This window comes from Vipera berus (assembly GCF_964194415.1).
Source record: "Vipera berus genome assembly, chromosome: 3".
NCBI lineage: Eukaryota > Metazoa > Chordata > Lepidosauria > Squamata > Viperidae > Vipera > Vipera berus.
The window spans coordinates 212,262,203-212,285,985 of NC_138204.1; the positions used below are offsets into that span (position 1 = coordinate 212,262,203).

Consider the following 23,783-nt stretch of genomic DNA (forward strand, 5'->3'; position numbering starts at 1 on the left):
CCAGCAGAAAGCGGAAAGGAAGAAACTCATTTTGAAAATGTTTCCCTCGGATGACATCAACTTCATTTTTTGGACGACAAGAATTCTTTCTAATCGGTCATCGGCGAGATGACAAATTAAGACCAAAAAAACAAACGCTTTACCTAAGGAAAGACAATTTAATGACAAATTCCCCTGGCGGGAGAGAATGGCAAAGAAGAAAATGTGAATGTAGAGAAGAATAATTAGCAACCTGGTTGAATATCACCAAAAATATATATATCCTGTTATCAGAAGTAATCGTTGTACTGTGGTTTGTTTGTTTTTTCCAAAGTAGAACTGCACCTCTTTGCAAAAACAAACAAAAAAATCATCCCAGAAAGACTTTATTAACAACTGTGAACAGAGTATTTAATTCCCACCCCCACCCCAGTTAATAAATCATTACAGATAGTGACCATCACTTTGTTATTGGTTTCTAATTTATCAAAGCTAGCTGGACAGTAATTATTGAGGAGTCCTTGGTTGTTTTCTTGCAGACATTTCATGAAAACAACCACGCTCAGACAGCAACCAAGGACCCCACAGTTCAACGCGGAGCTACAAATGTTCTCTTCTGTTCGTAGTTATGTATATATATACATATATGCATATATATATGCATATATATACATATATACATGTATATATATACATATGTATATATCTACGTATATACATGTATATATATACATGTATATATATACATATATATATATATACATATATACATATACATATATATATACATATATACATATACATATATATATACATATATACATATACATATACATATACATATACATATACATATACATATACATATATATATATATATATATATATATATATATATATATATATATATATATATATATATATATATATATATATATAAAAGTGTTGCTTGGATTTCAACTGAAAGAGGACCTCGGTCTGTAAGTGGACTCGGCACTGCTCGCCAGTGAATTAACAAGCCAGCAGGGGAAAAAAAGAAAGCGCTTCATGTTCCTTGAGGATAAAAGATATGACATAAAACTGATCTTCTCTCAATGTTACCTTGGGAGGAGCCTCATCTGATCCTCCAGAATCCCAGGACACGGTGACTTGTCGCCTTGACTCCATCCTTATTCGTTCCTCCTGCTGCAGCTTCTCCTCCTCCAGGATCGTACTAAGAGGGGGAAAAACAAGCAGTGAGCTGAAGATAAATGGCATTCTGTCTCGGAATATAATAAATGTGGTCCTCCAGGCTCCTCCAAGCCCAAATCAGGGGTTCCAGACTGGAGACAAGTCAGGAATGTGCTAGGCAAATACGTCTTCTTCTTCTTTCTTTCTTTTTTTTTCCAGACAGCAACAGAAACGGTTAGACTTTTGTAAGGCTATTCTAGAGGAATGGGGAGATGGAAAAGGGGAGGGGGGGGGAGAGAATTCCATGCCTTTGCAAAATTAGTAACTCAGCATTGAAATGTAAGACTTTTGAACACTCACACGCATACCAATGAAAGATATTTTTAGAAAGTTATGAGCGATTCCCAAAGGAGAAAGAAAATCTGTACGTACAAACGAATGTATATCCCCATTTTTTTATTTTTTAAAAAAGCTCTCCTCAAGCAAGTTTTTATACACACACACACACACACACACACACACACACACACACACACCAAGCAAGTGTATTCTGAATGCTTAACAAACATTTAGCATATATATATATATTTGCTTGGGGGGAAAAATGAACATAGAAAAGAAGGTTGCCTTATTACTGAAAAAAATCTTCTGACTCTCTTACGGTTTGGGAAGACTCACAAATCTATTAGCTAATAACCTCATTTTTTCATTTCATTTTCTTTTTTTTTTTTTTGAATAAACGAAACGTTCTCCTTAAAGAAGCAAAAAGTGCAATAATTGCTTTGCTTTACTTAAATACTTTTTTTTTAAAAAAAACCAAAATTCAGTTCTCCGCTACTTACCAACTCTCTTCCTGCCATGCAAATTAGCCAACTAGATTATCCATCGGGAGTTGCAGCATTCCAGATTTACTAAGCATTATAGAAAACGTGTAATCATCGGAGTTTGAAGCTGGTCTGACGATCATTTCCACATTAGTCTCTCCAGAGCTGCAAGCTAATCAGCCTGGCACAGGAACAACTGCTGTGCTTTGGATGCCGGTCAAGACTTTCTACAAGCTATTTAGAATCTACATCTTTTTTGTCTGGTCCTCTAAGGCACAAGAGGAACAAGATAAGCTGTCCAAATCCACTGCTTATTCCAAAACAAATTCTTTACCCCAGATAGTCCTCAACATAGGAGCATAATGGAGTCTTCCCGTTATGGTCACGTCGTGACGGCCATTAAGCTAGCTAGAGAGTCTCGCTTCTGCTCTCACCAAATTCAGAAATAACGGAATAATTTCCTGGCAGTTAGAATAATTAACCAGTGGAACGACTTGCCTCCAGAAGTGGTGGGCGCTCCATCACTGGAGACTTTTAAGAAGAGACTGGACAGCCGCTTGTCTGAGATGGTACAGGTTCTCCTGCTCGAGCAGGGGGTTGGACTAGATGACCTCCAAGGTCCCTTCCAACTCTGTTATTCTCTTAAGGCAAGCCCACTTCCAAATCCTAACCAGTTGAAATGGAATCAATCCTCAGATGCTTTTCTCTCTGCTCCGGCAAAGAAGAAAGCATGGAAACAACTGTGAGACACTTCTGGACCAGGGGTCCCCAAGCCCCGGTCCGTGGACCAGTACCGGTCCAGGGCATGGCAGGAACCAATCCGGAGAAACAAACAAAGCCCCATCCGTAGGATGCAGGCAGCACACAAAACCACGCGCCCTTCGGTCCGCGGAAAAACCTCTCTCCACGGAACCGGTCCCTGGTACCCCAAAGGTTGGGGACCTCTACTCTGGACTGTTCCAAACAAAGGGTGAAAAAATAATCAAAGCTCTGTCTTTGTGTGAGCATCTGAAGCACCAGCCAGGAACAGCTCAACCTTTTTACGTCTGTTTTGAATGGACTCTTAGGATTATTATTTTTTTTTAAAAAAAGTCAAACTGAATCATATTTTTCCCAAGCAGGAATGTTATTTGTACGACAGCAAAGCATGCGAGTCAAAAGGCATGTCGTGTCATGCAGCGTGCATCTGCCAGATTTGAAAACAGCTTCAAGACGTCGAGAGGCTTGAACTATGGAAATCGTATTTTCGAATAGAAATTGCGCTACCCTGGGGTAACCTCCGTTCTTTCTTCACCGTGACCTTAAGCAAATTCTCCTGTTTCAACAAAGCTCTGCCACCTCTTTCAGACCCACCCATGCGATAAGGTAGAATTATGGAGTTCGTTAGGGGTGGAAGAAACTCCAAAGCTACTCTTAAATTTAGTTTCTTTCCTGCGAAGGGGATTAATAGTGATTTTTCTCACCTGGGTTATTGGTTTATCTAACTACAAGATGCGGCGAAAACTACTCATCTCATCACAGAGCGCTGGGAGGAAAAAAAAACCATCCAACCCTGAACATTGTGCGTGAAAATGAATTAAACCACCTAACTTACCAAACCATTCCTAACTTACTAATCAACAAGGTAAATTAAGACAAAAAGTTGCCACCCGTCTTTCACCACTGGAGGAAATAAAGCTATTAATTTACCACTGGGAAGAGTTAAAAAGCTTCAGAAATCTTTTGCGCCTGCCCGCTGCTGCTATAGTTCCACAAATGGCCTCGCAGATTTCAAAGTGGAACATACAAGATTATCAATAAATAAAAGCTAAAGGAAATCTTTTGCAGAGGGTACTTTAACTTGTGCCGATATACCCGTAAGTTGAGCCGGGATACAGCAACTAGAAACGGACCTTTGAAAACTTAGTGGAATATGAGCCTGCTTATTGCAAGATTTTATACAGACCTTCCCAATCCGAACATTTCTGCACAATGTCCCAGAGGCGCTTTTTCAAAAGGCAACTGGCCTTTGCTTTTCCTTGAAGACGTTGAAGGCTTCTCATCTAGGAAGCTTCTTCAGTTCTTCAAGGAAAAACAAAAGCCCAGTTGCCTTTCGTAAAAGCGCCTTTGGGACCACGAGAACCTGGGTGATTTGAGAATCTCCACGGACACTTCTGCACAATTTTATTTTGTCTGAAATGGGAGCGCGGTATAAAAAAAAAAGGCCTAATGCTGCATGCGCTGTTGGAAGGAGACAGTGATTGGAGCATTAGCACTGACGTGTGTCCACAAAGTATAAAACGATGGTTCGTCTACTGGCCTTCCAAGATCAAGAAGTCCAGTTTGTCAAACTCAGAGAAATAGCTCCTTGCCTGAGATAAGATTTCTGCTCCTTTTTTTTTGTTCCCTATCTTGAAATCATCAGCTTTGTACAAAATATGTAACCGCGGAGGACGTCGTTTTTATAGAAATCACACACACACACACACACACACACACACAAAATAATGACAATAGAAAACGCACACAAAAAAGTGAACTCCGAAGTGGGACGCAGCATTGCTTTGTGGATACATCACAGCGTAAACTCTTAAAATGTGTTCCAACTGCCCACAGTTGCCTCACCAGAAGGGAATTCCCAACGCTTCAGGCAAAAGGGCTGACTTAGCCTTTATGGAAGGATGGTGAAGCCAAAGGCATTTCTCTTTGTTCAGAGAAAAGAAGAAGAAGGAGGAGGAGGAGGAGGAGGAGGAGGAGGAGGAGGAGGAGGAGGAGGAGGAGGAGGAGGAGGAGGAGGAGAAGAAGAAGAAGAAGAAGAAGAAGAAGAAGAAGAAGAAGAAGAAGAAGAAGAAGAAGAAGAAGAAGAAGAAGAAGAAGAAGAAGAAGAATTATTAATGGAAGTTATTTAAAGTTAAGACTGGCTGAAATCGGAGATGTGACTCATTTCTGGGCTTCTCGTGATAAAAAACCAACACCAATATTTTGTTTTATTCTGCTCAACCAGGAACGAACAGTATTCCACGATCTGTCACAGTCAGTGTCTTCCCAAATATCGCAAGGATGTTTTCATGACCTTCACTATTGGGGTGACCTCAGGCACAGGAGCTTTTCAGTTGTAGCTCCACAGCTACGGAATGTAGGTAGCCCTCGACGTACGACCACAAGCGAGCCCACAATTTCCACTGCTAAGCGAAACACTTAAGTGAGCTTTGCCCCATTGTACGACCTTTCTTGCCACAGTTGTAATAATAAAGATAACGATAATGATAAAGTTGGAAGGGACCTTGGAGGTCATCTAGCCCAACCCCCTGCTCAGGCAGGAGACCCTGTACCATTTGAGACAGATGGTTGTCCAGTCTCTTCTTAAAAACTTCCAGTGTTGGGAGCACCCAAAACTTCTGGAGGCAAATTGTTCAGTCAGGAAGTTTCTCCTTAGTTCTAGGTTGCTTCTCTCCTTGATGAGTTTCCATCCGTTGCTTCTTCTCCTGCCTTCGGGTGCTTTGGAGGATAGCTTGACTCCCTCTTCTGTGGGGCAGTCCCTGAGATATTGGAACACTGCTATCATATCACCCCAATCCTTCTCTTCATTAAACTAGACCAGGGGTAGGCAACCATGGCTCTTTTATGATTCGTGGACTTCAACTCCCAGAATTCCTGAGCCAGCATGGCTCAGCTTGGAAACCTCTCCCTTTTCCCTCAGCATGGCTGGCTCAGGAATTCTGGGAGTTGAAGTCCACAAGACCTAAAAGAGCCAAGGTTGCCTACCCCTGGACTAGACCTACCCAATTCCAGCAACCGTTCCTTATATGTTTTAGCCTCCAGTCCCCTGATCCTCTTTGTTGCTCTTCTCTGCACTCTTTCTAGAGCACAGGTCTGCAACCCACGGCTCCAGAGCCGCATGCGGCTCTTTCAGCCGTCTCCTGCGGCTCCCGGTCCTCTGCCATGTGCAGTCCAAAAAAAAAAAAGTGGGACTAAAAAAGTTCAACCAATCAATTCAAATATGCAGGGTAGGTGCATATCTCGCCTTGGCTCCACTCTTCAGTCAAACCCTGTTCTGCGCATGCGCGCATGTACGTGCATGCGCACATATTTTTTGCGGCTCCCAGTATTTCCTTTTGTGAGGGAACCGGTTCCGAGTGGCTCTTTCACTGTTTCAGGTTGCTGACCCCTGGTCTAGAGTCTCAGCCTCTTTTTTACATCGTGGTACATTGTTAAGCAAAGGGCTGCTGTCGTTAAGTCAGTCACACGGTTGTTAAGAGAATCGGGCTTCCCTATTGCCTTTGCTTGTCAGAAGGTCACAAAAGGGGATCACGGGAAACCCCCCCCCCCGGACTGTCATAATTATGAGACAGCCATCAGGTGCCCAAGTTTTGATCAAGGGACCGTGGGAAGTGCTGCAACGGTCATCAGTGTGAAAAAGGGTCCTAAGTCACTTTTTCCAGTTCCGTTGTAACTTGGAACAGTCACTAAATGAATGGTTGTGTACCTGTAAAGTAGGGAAAGGGTGGGTGAGTGGGATTGCCAATCCCTTTTGCTTCTCCCTTTCTGGCAAGTTATGGAAAGCCAATTATTCTGAGGTACCTTTGAGAAGGCACCAATCCGTTCCCGTGCACAGATAATCCTTGCGTTTAGCAAGCATTTGAAGTTACCACAGTACTGGGAAAAAGCGACTTACGGCGGGTTCTTGCACTTCCATCACAGCTTCTCCAGTCACGGGGACCAAAATTTGAGCGCTCCACGGCCAGCGTAAATCGACTGTATCCGTGTGTGTGTTTGTGTGTGTGATATGACCACCATTTTTCAACCTTCCAACAAGAAAAATCAAGGGGGTGGTGGTGGAAGAGCTGGATTCGCTTAATGACTGCGTGATTCACTTAAGAACCGCAGCGATGTCCTTAACAACCATGCCCCCCCCCAAAAAACATGCAATTGGGCGCAATTAACTTAACTGCCTTGCTTAGCAATGGACAACTTGTCTATAAATTATAGCACAATTTTGCTTTGGTGTTTGCAGGGTGGAATTTGGGGATCGTTGTGGATTGGATTGCTTTTCTGATATTGTTATCCTGCTTATTCCCACTGTCAATAATTGCACCGTATTATTGGACGTCTGTATCACAGAAAAGCACAACAAGCAAAATCTGAAGATGGCAGGTCCCGTCTTCAGAGCTGACTTAGAAGGTGCATAGATCCAGCCTTTCTACAAAGAAGGTTAAAGTTTTAAGCAGCAAGAAGAATTTAAGAATCAAGATCAGGTGAACTATTAATACCATTTTACAATGCCTTGGTAAGGCCACACTTGGAATCCTGCATCCAGTTTTGGTCACCATGATGTAAAAAAGATGTTGAGACTCTGGAAAGAGTGCAGAGAAGAGCAACAAAGAGGATCAGGGGACTGGAGGCTAAAGCATATAGGGAACGGTTGCTGGAATTGGGTAGGTCTAGTTTAATGAAGAGAAGGGCGAGGGGGGGGGGACATGATAGCAGCGTTCTAGTATCTCAGGGGCGGCCCCAAAGAAGAGGGAGTCAAGCTATTCTCCAAAGCGCCCGAAGGCAGGACAAGAAGCCATGGATGGAAAGTAACCAAAGAGAGAAGCAACCTGGAACTAAGGAGAAATTTCCTGACAGTTAGAACAATTAACCAGTGGAACAACCTGCCTCCAGAAACGGTGAATGCTTCAACACTGGAGCTTTTTAAGAAGAGACAGGACAGCCATTTGTCTGAAATGGTATAGTGTTTCCTGCCTGAGCAGGGGCTTGGACTAGATGACCTCCAAGGCCCCTTACAACATCATCATCATCATCATCATCACTAGAAAAGCTATGTCTCTGTGGCCCAAATGCTACGATGGGACCATCTCTCCTTGCAGCCAACAAAACACAATAGTACAACACGGTCGATACGAGAACGAGGAACTATGAAAAGGAAACAAGGATTTCACGATGGCTGCTTGCTCCAAAGACGGCATTTGGCAGCAATTTAGCAGGCACCATTCACAGGTTGTCAGGAAAAAATATAAAGCAGGAACAATTGCGTTACCCTTGTAGGATTCAAATTTCAATTACCCTGTCGTTCTTCAGGTGCATTGCCTTCATTTAAAATGATGCTATTCCAAACTGCAATCAAGAGGAATGAAAACCTGGCTTGCAAGGAAATGCCCCTGCATCTCAATCACCTCCCCTCGCCCCCCCCCCACCTCATGAAGACTATTATTTTCACACCGAAAAATTAGCGTTATTGCACGCGAGCAAACAAGAAAAGCAATTCTTACTTCAGCTGAGCTTTCAGTTCCGTAAATCGCGGGCGCCTGCTGGGATCGTACGCCCAACATTTGGTCATGAGGCTGTAGAGAGTAGGCGGGCAGTTGGGCGGCATCGGCAACCGCTCGCCGTTTTCGATCCGGCCAATCACGTCGTTGTTCTTCACCCCTTGAAAAGGCTTAATGCCGTGCATTAAGATTTCCCACATGCACACACCTAGTAAGTGAAAAAAAGAAAGAATAGCAAACTCTTCTGAAAGCGAGCAAGTAAAACTGAACACTGCCCTCAGAAAAAGGCACCAGCCAGCTTAAATCCTGAGATAATGAAACTGGAATTCTTACTCATGTCTCCAGGTAGTCGATGACTATCTGTCTGAGAATGGGTAGCAATGATTTATTGGAAACGACACGAGCTGGCAAGCAAACGTATAGCTGCAGGCTTCTGAGAAATGAACTCTGGACATACCCATTTTTTTTAAAATAACCATTACAATTTACAACGGGTATCAACGAAGAAGGAGAAGATGCAGCCGGTTAATATCGGCCCCGAGGGGGGGGGAAGGAAAATTTTGTTTCCGTGCAAAATTGCTGAGACATCCTGGTTTAGATGCCCCACCTCTTTTTTGGCTATAAAAATAATTTCCTTACCTAAAATGAAGGAAAGCAGGTTTTGTTACGGGTACCCCTTGACTTGCAACCATTTGTTTAGTGACGGTTCAAAATTACAATACCAGTGGGGGAAAAACTGACTTTTGGCTATCGGTCACGTTCACTGCAGCATCCCCCAGGGTCACGTGATCAAAATTCGGAGGCTTGGCGACGGACTCGTATTTATGACAGTTGCAGTGTGTCCCGGGGTCAACGTGATCCCCTTTTGTGACCTCCAGGGAAGCAAAGTCAATGGGGGAAGCCAGATTCACTTAACCACCGTGTTGCTAACTGAACAGCTGCAGTGATTGACTTAACCACTGTGACAAGAAAGGTTGTAAAATGGTGCCAAAACCCACGGAATAACGGTCTCGCTCAGCAACATAAAGTTTGGGCTCAACTGTGGTTGTTAAGTTGGGGATTACATGTGTAGATAGACTGGGAAACCGCCTCATTTTGGAATCACCCTTTCCCTGACTAATGTCAACACACACTAAACGTGTCCTGCCCTTGCAATCTGGGAGACACACATAGCAAATGTTGCTTTTTACTGCCTTTCCCTCTTTCTAGACCTGTAGGACATGACTAAAATGGGCTCCATCAAACCAATTCATATAGTAAGAAAGTGACACATGATGCATTTGAATGGGAGAAAGAGCGCAGTAGGAGAAGAATAGAGTAGAGTAGAGTAGAGTAGAGTAGAGTAGAGTAGAATAGAATAGAATAGAATAGAATAGAATAGAATAGAATAGAATAGAATAGAATAGAATAGAATAGAATAGAATAGAATAGAATAGAATAGAATAGAATAGAATAGAATAGAATAGAATAGAATAGAAAATATGGAATAGAATAGGGAATAGAATATGGAATAGAATAGGGAATAGAATAAGGAATAGAATAGAATAGAATAGAATAGAATAGAATAGAATAGAATAGAATAGAATAGAATAGAATAGAATAGAATAGAATAGAATAGAATAGAATAGAATAGAATAGAATAGAATAGAATAGAATAAGGAATAGAATGGAACGGAATGGAATATGGAATATGGAATATAGAATATAGAATATAGAATAGAGCAGAGCTGGAAGGGACCCTAGGACAACTTCCTGACAGTTAGAACAGTTAACCAGTGGAACAACCTGCCTCCAGAAGTGGTGAATGCTCCAACACTGGAACTTTTTAAGAAGAGACTGGACAGCCATTTGTCCGAAATGGTATAGGGTTTCCTGCCTGAGCAGCGGGTTGGACTATATGACCTCCAAGGTCCCTTCCAATTATTATTATTATTATTATTATTATTAATAATAATAATAATAATAATAATAATAATAATAATAATAATAATAATAATAATAATTTGGGGCTCAAATGTGGGGATAAGCTGAGGACCAGCTATACACGTACAATAAACAGTTTAAAATGGAGGCAGAGACACAGGAAAGGGAGCAATTGGTGATTTTCTCTTACCAAACATCCAAACATCACTGGCTGAGGTAAAACGTCGGAAGTTGATGGATTCTGGGGCCATCCACTTGATGGGCAATTTTCCTTTTGAAGCTAAAACGCACAAATGAAATCTATTCAGGACCTCTTAAAAACATCAATATTCTGCTCCACTCCGTACATTTTACATTGCTGGGCTGCGAGCTGAACTTTTCAGCATATACACACAGATGTTTGCCAACATCTAAGTGTGCTGGCTGAATTTTTCGACATCTTGGGCCCTTGGATGGTTACTGTTGCATATATCATAAAGCAATCAAAATGAATTTTGGCCCCCATCGTTGCTGAAAAGCAGGTAGGGTTGATAGTGTATGCTATCAATTCTGTGTATGCTACTATTTCTAACATATGAGTTATGAATGGGTCACCCCTCCCCTTCATCTTATACTCTTTGTTTCTCAGATTTGAACACCAAGTAAATGCCTGTCCCAAAGGTGCTTTTTTCAGGAGGCAACTGGACTTTCTTGTTTTTCTTTGAAGACGTTTCGCTTCTCATCCAAGCTTTTTCAGCTCTGACTGGATGGTGGGGATCCAATCAGAGCTGAAGAAGCTTCTTGGATGAGAAGCTAAATGTCTTCCAAGAAAAGCAAGAAAGTCCAGTTGCCTCCTGAAACAGCATTTTTGGGACAACCATGATCTGGATGACTTGAGAATCTTCATACCTGTTTCCTCGAAAGTAAGGCCTACCCCGAAAAGAAGGCCTAGCTTGATTTTGGGGGGGGTGGGCCTAATATAAGCCCTACCCCCCAAATAAGCCCTAGTTTCTGAATCCATAGCTCGGTACTCAGCTGCTTAGGCCTTCTGGAAAGGCCTGACTGCAAAATGCAGGACCGAATGTAGCTGCAGAACTTCAGCCCCAGAAGAAGTGGACCAGCTGGGTGGGGCTGTCGGTGCCGGAGGTGAGGTAAGGCCTAACCCAAAAATAAGACCTGGTGCCTCTTTTGGAGGCAAGAAAAAAAAAGACTCGGTCTTATTTTCGGGAAAACATGAGGCAGACAAGTAAGCTAAGCTTGTAAGCCGCCCTGAGTCTTCGGAGAAGGGCGGGATATAAATGGAATTAAAATAAATAAATAAAATAAAATAAATAAATAAATGACTGAATAAAAGATGACCTAGCACAGAAAGCAGCACAACTGTCACAAAGACATTCCACAGCTGGGCTGCAAAAATATGATGACCACAAGATGACAGTAAAGAGTTAACAGTACTCAGCATCTAACACCATCTAACAAGTCATCCAGATATTTACCTACCAAATATAATATGCCTGGTACAATAGTGCTGTAATTTTTATCAAATGTAAGTGCCTCAGGAGTTAGGGGATGCGGGAGGTCCGGGGCAGGTGGGCCTATGTTTGTGCTAGGCCTCCCAGGCAGTGGTGGGATTCAAATAGGTGAACAACTGGTTCTCTGTGTGGATGATGCTTCCAGAAGTCCATTATGGGCCTGGGCAACCAAAAATTACCTGCCGGTTCTGCCGAAGTGATGCAAACCGGCTGAATCCCACCGCTGCTCCCAGGGCCTTCCCCATTTCTGAGGCACCCCGTGCTCTGCTTAACAACCACATCAGGGACAGCAGAGATGGAGGCTGTTAAGCAACCCAATCAAGTGAGCACCTCGCTTAACTACCTTCACAACTTGCGACCGTAATGGGCAGGCTCCATTGCAGTCATAGGTTTAGGACAGGGGTAGGCAACCTTGGTTCTTTTATGACTCGTGGACTTCAACTCCCAGAATTCCTGAGCCAGCCACGCTGAGGGGAAAGGGAGAGGTTTCCAAGCTGAGCCATGCTGCCTCAGGAATTCTGGGAGTTGAAGTCCACGAGTCATAAAAGAGCCAAGGTTGCCTACCCCTGGCCTAGGCCTAGGCCGCTTTATGACTGGTGGACTTCAACTCCCAGAATTCCTCAGCCAGCCACGCTGAGGGGAAAGGGAGGTTTCCAAGCTGAGCCATGCTGCCTCAGGAATTCTGGGAGTTGAAGTCCACGAGTCATAAAAGAGCCAAGGTTGCCTACCCCTGGTTTAGGACTATCTGTAAAATAGCAGATTTATAATAATGCAAATGGAGAACACCTGTATGCTTTCCAGTTCCCTTCTATTTGTTCCAACAGTGTAGAATCCATTTGCTAATCAATTTAGAAAAACAGATCAATTGTTTGCCAAGTCTCCTTTATACAAGTCCTCTGTCAAGGAGGAAGGAGAACGGGAACTCTTGTCAAGAATCTTTTCAGCCTGATCTAGTGGTGCCTGGATCCCACCAGCAGTGAGATCTTCGTAAGCTATTTTCTAATCCCTCTAACGCCACAGTCCTGTACTGTGATCTCAGGCCTATGGGGACTCTGACAGTCAAGTACCAAAAGCATTTCTGTGGCAGCCTCATGACAAATTTGAAGTAGACCTGACAACACCATGACTGATCTTGTCAAACAAAATGCTTAAATGGACCTTGACTATACTGGTTTTTAATTCTGGGCTGCTGAGTCTTTTTACTCAACAGAGGCTGTGGACGGTGATTGTGGAGACGCATCCCTTACTTACCTTTATAATATGTGCTATCTTCCATATACCGAGACAAACCGAAATCACCCAGTTTCACACAATCGGTAGAAGACACCAGTACATTTCTAGCAGCAATATCCCTGGTGGAAGACACAAACGTTAAGCCTTCGGCTTTAAGGCATCAGCACCTGAGCGCGTCTGGAGCACATTTCATCAGATTATTTTCATACCCCAAATCTATCACCCTCCTTGCTCTCCTCCAACAAAAAGGCACAATATAGCGCACTACGTGCTGTATGAAAATCTAGCTGGATTAGACCATTGTACCTGAATATATAAGGGCAACCAAGTAAGGTAGGTGCGCACTGCTCCTCCTCCCAAACCTCTGTAACAATTTTGTTTGGTACCAGATGTTTGGAGAAGCAGGAGAAAAAGAAAGAGCGAGCAACCTTCCTATTAATACTGCTCAAGCTTTTCCAGTCCCCTTTACAATGAAATATATAAACGCGGTGGCTCAGTGGGTTAGGACGCTGAGCTTGTCGATCAGAAGGTCGGCAGTTTGGCGGGTCAAATCCCGAGTGCCACGTAACAGAGTGAGCGCCTATTACTCGTCCCAGCTTCTGCCAACCTAGCAGTTCGAAAGCACGTAAAAAATACAAGTAGAAAAATAGGGACCACTACGGTGGGAAGGTAACAGCGTTCCGTGCGCCTTTGGCGTCTAGTCATGCCGGCCACATGACCACGGAGACGTCCTCGGACAAGCGCTGGCTCTTCGGCTTTGAAACGGAGATGAGCACCGGCCCCTAGAGTTGGAAACGACTAGCACGCATGTGCGGGGGAACCTTTGCCTTTACCTTTATGCACATAGAAGCAGAAAAGAAATATATCCAGGATTTTTTTAAAAAGAAAAACAAGACTAATTTATGGTTCCTTGACCCCCCCCCCCCACCAGTTAAAAATCAGGCAGAACCTACTTTGAATCTGAGTTCTGAATCTTGCTTGCATCTTTGCCTTAGTAGGTACTTATTAAAATCAGTTATGTCAGCTAATTAAAATTAATGCCAGCAACCTGGAATTAAGGAGAAACTTCCTAACAGTGGGAACAATTAACCAGACGAACAGCTTTGCCTCCAGAAATCGTGGGTGCTCCGTCGCTGGAGGTTTTTAAGAAGAGACTGGACAGCCACTTGCCTGAAATGGTATAGGGTCTCCTTGCTTGAGCAGGGGGCTGGACTAGAAGACCTCCAAGGTCCCTTCCAGCTCTATTCTGATTCTAAAATAACGTACTGTACAGCATGCTGCAAGGATTAGAAGAGACTGCATCCAAATCCCCCTTGAAACCTCTACAAGTATGTGTGAACTTGAAGAGTTATAGTGCGTGTCTGACACCCATGTTTAACGGAGTATTTTCTTTATTCTTAAAAATGTCAAGTATCGCTTCGATTTGTTTGCCATTTCAATTACCACGAAAACGTAAACAACCCATTTATTGGTTAAATGGCTTTCAGGAAAACTCTATTGTAGCCATCTCTGCTTTGGGCGTTGCAGGTTGCTTCGAAATTGGAAACCACGAGAGGTTTTGGCAGACCTCCTTCTTTTCTAGCTCACTTGGTGCTACTAATATTTTAGAAAAAGACGGGGAGAGGCCGCCCAGCAGATGTCACCCTTTCCCAAGTCTCTGGCATGCTGCTGGATTCGGATCCAATACCGTGTTTCCCCCAAAATTAAGACCCAACCGGCAGTGGCGTAGCGTGGGTTGTCAGCACCCGGGGCAAGGCAAGTAATTTGCGCCCCCTTCTCCGCACCGCACCGCACGCCTGGCACACACACCCCCTCCACAGTGGGCGGCGACCCGGCGGCTCGGATCGGATTCGCACAGCCAGCACTGCAGTGAGAGTGAGTGAGCCAGGCAGGGGCAGAGAGCTGCGAGTGCGAGCGCGCCCCCCCAAGATGTTGCGCCCAGTGCGGCCAGCACCCCCTGCACCCCCCACGCTACGCCACTGCCAACCGGAAAATTAAGCCCTAGCATGATTTTTCAGGACGCTCGTAATATAAGCCCCCACCCCAAAAATAAGCTCCAGTTAGGATCGTCAGCCAGATGGATGCATTTAGTACCGTATTTCCCCGAAAATAAGCCCTAACTGGAAACTAAGTCCTAATGTGTCTTTCGGAGCAAAAATTAATATTAAGACCCGGTCTTATTTTCGAGGAAACAGGGGTAATACTCACAAAGACACCAATAAATCAAGGATGAAAAGAAGTGGATTCCAAGATGTTAAGATACTACTCCTGCTTGTTCATTAAATCAAAATAAATAGAGTTGCTTTTTGTGAGATGGGCGGCTGTACAAATTTGATAGATACGTAAAATAATAGAAAATGGGGGGTTCTGGATGCGAAAACCCCTTGCCATCGAACCCAAGGTGGCTGTTATACCAGACAGCAACGTATACAACTTTTTATATATATACAAATATTTGGATCTTACCTATGTACAAACCGTTTGCTCTCTAAGTAGGCAAGGGCTGTGCTAAGTTGATAAGCATAAAGTATCAACGACGCCAGATCTAAGCTGTATTTTCTTACTTGGAGGAACGATCTCAACTGCAGGATAAAGGAGAGAGAGAGAGAGAGAGAGAGAGAAAGGTCAGACTGAGCAAAAATAAAACCAGGAGCAGAACGTTGCAGCGCAAAGGATCTCTATTCAACATGTGGCGGCGTAAAGGAGTCCAACTGCCTGGACCTCCACTCTCCATGATACTGAGCATGCTCCATTCTCATTGGGCTGTTTCAGAGAAACTGTGACTTCTAAACTGGACTTCTATCGCTGGACTTCCACAAGAGGTCCTGGCAGTGGCCTCAATCATTGTGGCACTCAACTATTAAAAGGAAAGCGATGCCAATGTTCAAAATTAGGGTCCCTCTGCAGAACTTTAGAATTAAATGAGTTTCCTTCCAATCCAAACGTACGTGGTTTTACAAAAGCTTGGACCACCGTACTCTAAACTAAGAAGGGTTGCAGGATTTGGGTTTGGCTAGTCTTAGAGAAAAGAAGGACTAGGGGGGACATGATGGCAGTGTTCCGGTATTTGAGGGGTTGCCACAAAGAGGAGGGGGGTCAATTTATTTTCCAAAGTGCCTGAAGGCAGGACAAGAAGCGACGGATGGAAACTAATCAAGGAGCGAAGCAACCAGGAATTTAGAAGAAACATCCTGACAGTGAGGACAATTATTTAGTGGAAGAAGCTTGCCTTCGGAAGTTGTGGGTGCTTCATCGTTGGAGGTTTTTAAGAAGACTAGACCAGGGGTGGGCAACCTTGGCTCTTTTATGACTGGTGGACTTCAACTCCCAGAATTCCTGAGCCAGCATGGCTCAGCTTGGAAACCCCTCCCTTTCCCCTCAGCATGGCTGGCTGAGGAAGTCTGGGAGTTGAAGTCCACAAGTCATAAAGCGGCCTAGGCCAGGGGTAGGAAACCTTGGCTCTTTTATGACTGGTGGACTTCAACTCCCAGAATTCCTGAGCCAGCATGGCTCATCCTGGAAACCTCTCCCTTTCCCCTCAGCATGGCTGGCTGAGGAATTCTGGGAGTTGAAGTCCACGAGTCATAAACCGGCCTAGGCCAGGGGTAGGCAACCTTGGCTCTTTTATGACTCGTGGACTTCAACACCCAAAATTCCTGAACCAGCATGGCTCAGCTTGGAAACCTCTCCCTTTCCTCTCAGCATGGCTGGCTCAGGAATTCTGGGAGTTGAAGTCCACGAGTCATAAAAGAGCCAAGGTTGCCTACCCCTGGAATAGACAATCACTTGTCTGAAATGGTATAGGGTCTCCTGCTTGAGCAGGGGGCTGGACTAGAAGACCTCCAAGATCCCTTTCAGCTCTATCCTGATTCTGATTCTGAAGGGTGGGCAACTGTGGCCTCTTTACAAAATGCTGCAATGGTCGCAAGTGTGAAAAACGGTCTCAAGTCACTTTGTTCAGTGCCTCTGTAATTTGGAAGGGTCACTAAATGAACTGCTGTATGTCAAGGACCACCTTTAGGGGGTGCAAAGGTTTTTTTTATTTATTTATGATCATTTTCAGCTGAACTCTCCCAGTAGTAAACCAGAGATCTGTCACTCAACTTCACACTGAGAAAAAAAAAAGGGAGGGGGTTAGGTCTCCTCTTCAATCCGCGATTCCCACCGGGCTCCATTTGAAACTATGATTCTGCCGTTGCCAAATGCTGAACGCTCCTCCTTGCTTCGGGAGTGACGTTCACACAACATTTCCACGTTCCCCCAAGTCTTGACCAAATGCTCGAAGACAGAGACGTGCCTTGATCGATTCCTCTTACCTCCCCCTGGGTGCAGAGCTCCATGATGATCCAGACGGGGTTTTCCGTAATGACGCCAATCAGCTTGACAATGTGGGGGTGGTCAAACTGACGCATCGTTACTGCAACAGGGAAAGCAAAAGTTCTCGTTAAACAGAGGCACGCTGTTGACGTGCAATCCGAAAACAAGAGCGGGGGGGGGGGGGAAAGGGATCTTTTTTTGCGGCAAGGGGTTGAAACAGGTTCTAGACTCAGCAATAGCCCTTAGACTTATATACCGCTTCACAGCGCTTGAAAGCCCTCTCTAAGCGGTTCACAGACTCAGCGTATTGCCCCCCCCCCAAAAAAACACAACAATCTGGGTCCTCGTTTTACTGACTTCGGAAAGGATGGAAGGTTGAGTCAACCTTGAGCCGGCCGGGATCGAACTGCTGGCAGTGGGCAGAGTCAGCCTGCAATACTGAATTATATAAGCCCTGCAACACCACAATCAAAGGGATGTCCTTTGAGGCAGCTGCTATGAGTGCCTTAGAGCAGGGGTCCATGGACCGGTACTGGGCCACGGTGTGCCAGCAACCGGTCCGCACAAAGAAGCAAAGCCCCATCCATGGGATGCAGGCAGCACACAAAACCAGGTAGTCTCCAGTCCGTGGGGAAACTTCTCTCCACGGAACCGGTTCCTGGTGCCCAACAAGGTTGGGGACCTCTGCCTTAGAGGATGTAGCTGCTTTAATACTCTGAGAGGTGGCATTTGGCTTTCAGCACTGAGTTTGGGAACAGGGGCGATGGCACGTGTGCCCACAGAGAGGGCTCCCAGACGGTTGGCCTGCTTGGATATTTCTCTCTCATTGATTTCCACTTTTTTTCTAAATAGCAAGAGCCCCTCTCTAAGTGGTTTACGGAGTCAGCCTATTGCCCCCCAACAATCTGGGTCCTCATTTTCACCGACCTCGGAAGGATGGAAGGCTGAGTCAACCTTGAGCCGGTGAGGATCGAACCCCTGGCAGTTGGCAGAATCAGCCTGCCATAACTCTTAACCACTCTGCCAGCACAGCTCGAAGTTAGGTTAGCTAGAAATGCTTCTTCTATCACATTTCCCACCTCGACGCATGAATGTAATGGAGCCTCCCATCACTGTTGTAAGTTGTGAATGGAGAACCATTTAACTGGGGTGGTACAAGACTCCCGATCTGAGCAAGGGGTTGGACTAGAAGGCCTCTCGGATGTCCCTTCCAGCCCTATGATTTTATGGCTGGCCTAAAGTGGATCACATGAACAACCTGATTTTTGTCTCTCTGTGTGTGTGTGTCTGTGTGTGTGTGTGTGTGTCTGTGTGTGTGTTGGTCATTAGCTGAACCAATGGTTTACTATGGGCACAGTTTTGCCAAAAGTCAGAAGGAAATGTCGATTTTCAGCAAAACTATTGTAAATTTTTTTTAATCCCATTTATATCCCGCCCTTCTCCGAAGACTCAGGGCGGCTTACAATCTAAGCACAAATCAATGTGCTTAGCAATAGCCTTCATTCTATGTACTGTATATGCCTGCTTATTAGGGCTTTCGGGGGCCCCACAAGCGGCATTATTACAAAGTCAGCTTATTGCCCCCAACAATCTGGGTCCTACCTCAGAAGGATGGAAGGCTGAGTCAACCTTGAGCCTGGTGGGATGCGAACCTGCACTAATTGCAGGCAGCTGGTGTTACTTAAGGAGGCATTAGCCCACTGCTCCACCAAGGACCACAGGAAGGTACAAGGGGCTGCCAATGTGGCCCGTGTCACATGGCCACGAGTGGAGGAGGGCGCCTCTGACTGTTGAAACTTCAAATTTGGGTCATAGATAACCCCCAGTAGATCTGTCCTAACGTCAAACGGTCACTAAGCCATTGGCCATAAATTGAGGACTCTCTTCTGTAAATGGTTCACCCAGGAAATCATTCTGTTTTCAGAGTAAACTAAAGGAGATAAGTGGCTGAGCCTTTTCACCCTCCCATGTGCTCACTGTCTATTTTCCTCTTGAGCTCTCTATTTTAATTTCTCTTCCATTTCCAATACCTACTGTGACGACTGCTACACTTACAGATATATTAACTATGGTGCTGGAGAAGACTCCTGCGAGTCCCTTGGACTGCCAGGCGATCAAACCGGTCAGTCCTAGAGGAGATCAACCCTGACTGCTCTTTAGAAGGCCAGATCCTGAAGCTAAAACTCAAATACTTTGGCCACCTAATGAGAAGGAAGGACTCACTGGAGAAGAGCCTAATGCTGGGAAAGATTGAGGGCAAGAGAAGAAGGGGACGACAGAGAATGAGGTGGCTGGATGGAGTCACTGAAGCAGTAGGTGTGAGCTTAAATGGACTCCAGAAGATGGCAGAGGACAGGAAGGCCTGGAGGAACGTTGTCCATGGGGTCGCGAGGGGTCGGACACGACTTCGCAGCTAACAACAACAACAACAACAATCATGATTACTTTTACACCAGCTCTTGAAACGAAAGCACATTTAGCGCCAATTTCGGTATCCGAAGCACAGAGGTAACACTAAAATGGGTCAGAGCTGGACACTGGAAGAGAAGCGCAGAAGCGTAACATCCACCTTTGATTTCACAACTCTGCTGAAAAGGCCAGGAATTTTCCTTCTGAGGGGGGCCCCTAAGGTACGACAACAATTTAATATCTTTCGATCAGCCTAAATTGAGTCAGTTCAAGAGCAGATGGCCTGCAAAATATAAACTGGCGACAATTATCACTAAATACGGTTCAAAGCTCCAAACCCACCTTTAAAAAAAAAACAAACTTATTGATTCACACCGTCTACGCATCCTGTGGGCATGTCTTCCTTAGAGCAGAAAGAAGAAAAATGGAACGCTACTCAGACAGATGCACTGAGTTGCGATGGAGTAGGACACTGATATGAATACGATGTCCACAAGAAAATCTCATTTACTCCTTTGGCTGGCATCAAGGGCATTGACTAGGAACCTAATTGCTTTATTATCTGTCTCAACAGCACAGGAGCTAAACCTCGCACCTAACCAAATGGAAATATGTTTGTTTGTGCTGTGGAAGAGATAGCGCCCCGTAGTCAAACCTGGACCATTCACCTTTTATCTCACAAAATACACAGGGAAATTCTAAAAATATACATTAAGAGTAGCAGATTAATCTCGGCTGCGCGTGATTTGAGAGAGAGGGAGATTGAGAGAGTTTGAGAGAGAGATTGAGATTGATTGAGAAAGAGATTGACTGAGAGAGAGATTGAGAGGTTGAGAGAGAGATTTATTTTTATTTATTTTATTTTTATTCCATTTATATCCCGCCTTTCTCCGAAGACTCAGGGCGGCTTAAAAGCTTAGCAGTAGCCTTCATTCTATGTATATGCCTGCTTATTAGGGCTTTCACACACACCCCCAAGCGGCATTATTACAAAGTCAGCTTATTGCCCCCAACAATCTGGGTCCTCATTTTACCTACCTCGGAAGGATGGAAGGCTGAGTCAACCTTGAGCCTGGTGGGATGCGAGCCTGCACTAATTGCAGGCAGCTGGTGTTACTTAAGGAGGCATTAACCCACTGCTCCACCAAGATTGAGAGATTGAGAGAGTGAGAGAGAATGAGAGTGAGAGAGAATGAGAGACTGAGAGATTGAGAGAGATTGAGAGAGTGAGAGTGAGAGAGAGAGAGAGAAATACATGCAAACCCTAACAAAAGCACCTCAGCAAAAACCGTCCAAATAAACCCACAAAAGTGGTTTTTTTTTAATCCCATTTATATCCCGCCCTTCTCCGAAGACTCAGGGCGGCTTACAAGCTTAGCAGTAGCCTTCATTCTATGTATATGCCTGCTTATTAGGGCTTTCACACACACCCCAAGCGGCATTATTACAAAGTCAGCTTATTGCCCCCAACAATCTGGGTCCTACCTCAGAAGGATGGAAGGCTGAGTCAACCTTGAGCCTGGTGGGATGCGAACCTGCACTAATTGCAGGCAGCTGGTGTTACTTAAGGAGGCATTAGCCCACTACTCCACCAAGGACCACAGGAAGGTACAAGGGGCTGCCAATGTGGCCTGTGTCACATGGCCACGAGTGGAGGAGGGCGCCTCTGACTGTTGAAACTTCAAATTTGGGTCATAGATAACCCCCAGTAGATCTGTCCTAACGTCAAACGGTCACTAAGCCATTGGCCATAAATTGAGGACTCTCTTCTGTAAATGGTTCACCCAGGAAATCATTCTGTTTTCAGAGTAAACTAAAGGAGCTCCGTGGCTGAGCCTTTTCACCCTCCCATGTGCTCACTGTCTATTTTCCTCTTGAGCTCTCTATTTTAATTTCTCTTCCATTTTCAATACCGATTGTGACGACTGCTACACTTACAGATATATTAACTCTGGTGCTGCAGAAGACTCCTGCGAGTCCCTTGGACTGCCAGGCGATCAAACCGGTCAGTCCTAGAAGAGATCAACCCTGACTGCTCTTTAGAAGGCCAGATCCTGAAGCTAAAACTCAAATACTTTGGCCACCTAATGAGAAGGAAGGACTCACTGGAGAAGAGCCTCATGCTGGGAAAGATTGAGGGAAATAGAAGAAGGGGACGACAGAGAACGAGGTGGCTGGATGGAGTCACTGAAGCAGAAGGCGTGAGCTTAAATGGACTCCAGAAGATGGCAGAGGACAGGAAGGCCTGGAGGAACATTGTCCATGGGGTCGCGAGGGGTCGGACACGACTTCGCAGCTAACAACAACAACAATCATGATTACTTTTACACCAGCTCTTGAAACGAAAGCACATTTAGCGCCAATTTCGGTATCCGAAGCACAGAGGTAACACTAAAATGGGTCAGAGCTGGACACTGGAAGAGAAGCGCAGAAGCATAACATCCACCTTTGATTTCACAACTCTGCTGAAAAGGCCAGGAATTTTCCTTCTGAGGGGGGCCCCTAAGGTACGACAACAATTTAATATCTTTCGATCAGCCTAAATTGAGTCAGTTCAAGAGCAGATGGCCTGCAAAATATAAACTGGCGACAATTATCACTAAATACGGTTCAAAGCTCCAAACCCACCTTTTAAAAAAAAAAAAAAAACTTATTGATTCACACCGTCTACGCATCCTGTGGGCATGTCTTCCTTAGAGCAGAAAGAAGAAAAATGGAACGCTACTCAGACAGATGCACTGAGTTGCGATGGAGTAGGACACTGATATGAATACGATGTCCACAAGAAAATCTCATTTACTCCTTTGGCTGGCATCAAGGGCATTGACTAGGAACCTAATTGCTTTATTATCTGTCTCAACAGCACAGGAGCTAAACCTCGCACCTAACCAAATGGAAATATGTTTGTTTGTGCTGTGGAAGAGATAGCGCCCCGTAGTCAAACCTGGACCATTCACCTTTTATCTCACAAAATACACAGGGAAATTCTAAAAATATACATTAAGAGTAGCAGATTAATCTCGGCTGCGCGTGATTTGAGAGAGAGGGAGATTGAGAGAGTTTGAGAGAGAGATTGAGATTGATTGAGAAAGAGATTGACTGAGAGAGAGATTGAGAGGTTGAGAGAGAGATTTATTTTTATTTATTTTATTTTTATTCCATTTATATCCCGCCCTTCTCCGAAGACTCAGGGCGGCTTACAAGCTTAGCAGTAGCCTTCATTCTATGTATATGCCTGCTTATTAGGGCTTTCACACACACCCCCAAGCGGCATTATTACAAAGTCAGCTTATTGCCCCCAACAATCTGGGTCCTGATTTTACCTACCTCGGAAGGATGGAAGGCTGAGTCAACCTTGAGCCTGGTGGGACTCGAACCTGCACTAATTGCAGGCAGCTGGTGTTACTTAAGGAGGCATTAACCCACTGCTCCACCAAGATTGAGAGATTGAGAGAGTGAGAGAGAATGAGAGTGAGAGAGAATGAGAGACTGAGAGATTGAGAGAGATTGAGAGAGTGAGAGATTGAGAGAGATGAGTGAGTGAGAGTGAGAGAGAGAGAGAGAAATACATGCAAACCCTAACAAAAGCACCTCAGCAAAAACCGTCCAAATAAACCCACAAAAGTGGTTTTTTTTTAATCCCATTTATATCCCGTCCTTCTCCGAAGACTCAGGGCGGCTTACAAGCTTAGCAGTAGCCTTCATTCTATGTATATGCCTGCTTATTAGGGCTTTCACACACACACCAAGCGGCATTATTACAAAGTCAGCTTAATTGCCCCCAACAATCTGGGTCCTCATTTTACCTACCTGGGAAGGATGGAAGGCTGAGTCAACCTTGAGCCTGGTGGGACTCGAACCTGCACTAATGGCAGGCAGCTGGTGTTACTTAAGGAGGCATTAGCCCACTGCTCCACCAAGGCTCTTTTTAGTATTTTATAACATCCGTGCTACTTCCCAAAGCTTGACGGGACAGAATAATCTCTCATAATCTCTCGGCAACTCTATGATGAGTGGACTTCAACTCCCAGAATTCCTGAACTATTTGACTGGCACGACACCGCCCCCGGCTGGCGAGGTGAGCCACACGCAGGGAGTCCTCGACTCGCAACGATTCATTTAGTGATCGTTCAAAGTTACAACGGCACTGAAAAGCCTGACTTATGACA

At 44.7% G+C, this 23,783-nt stretch overlaps 1 protein-coding gene across 8 annotated transcripts in view; it reads right to left on the reverse strand.

The window, feature by feature from the left end:
* PTK2 (protein tyrosine kinase 2) overlaps nt 1–23,783 on the reverse strand; it is a 265,648-nt gene that overhangs the window by 59,680 nt on the left and 182,185 nt on the right. For all 8 annotated transcript variants that reach the window (XM_081323023.1, XM_081323024.1, XM_081323022.1 and 5 more), the window contains 6 exons: nt 17,205–17,305; nt 15,355–15,470; nt 12,907–13,007; nt 10,335–10,424; nt 8,225–8,429; nt 1,081–1,192 (listed from right to left, as the gene is read on the reverse strand). In XM_081323023.1, coding sequence (XP_081179149.1) covers nt 1,081–1,192; nt 8,225–8,429; nt 10,335–10,424; nt 12,907–13,007; nt 15,355–15,470; nt 17,205–17,305 — 725 coding nt within the window. The remainder of the gene's footprint in view (nt 1–1,080; nt 1,193–8,224; nt 8,430–10,334; nt 10,425–12,906; nt 13,008–15,354; nt 15,471–17,204; nt 17,306–23,783) is intronic.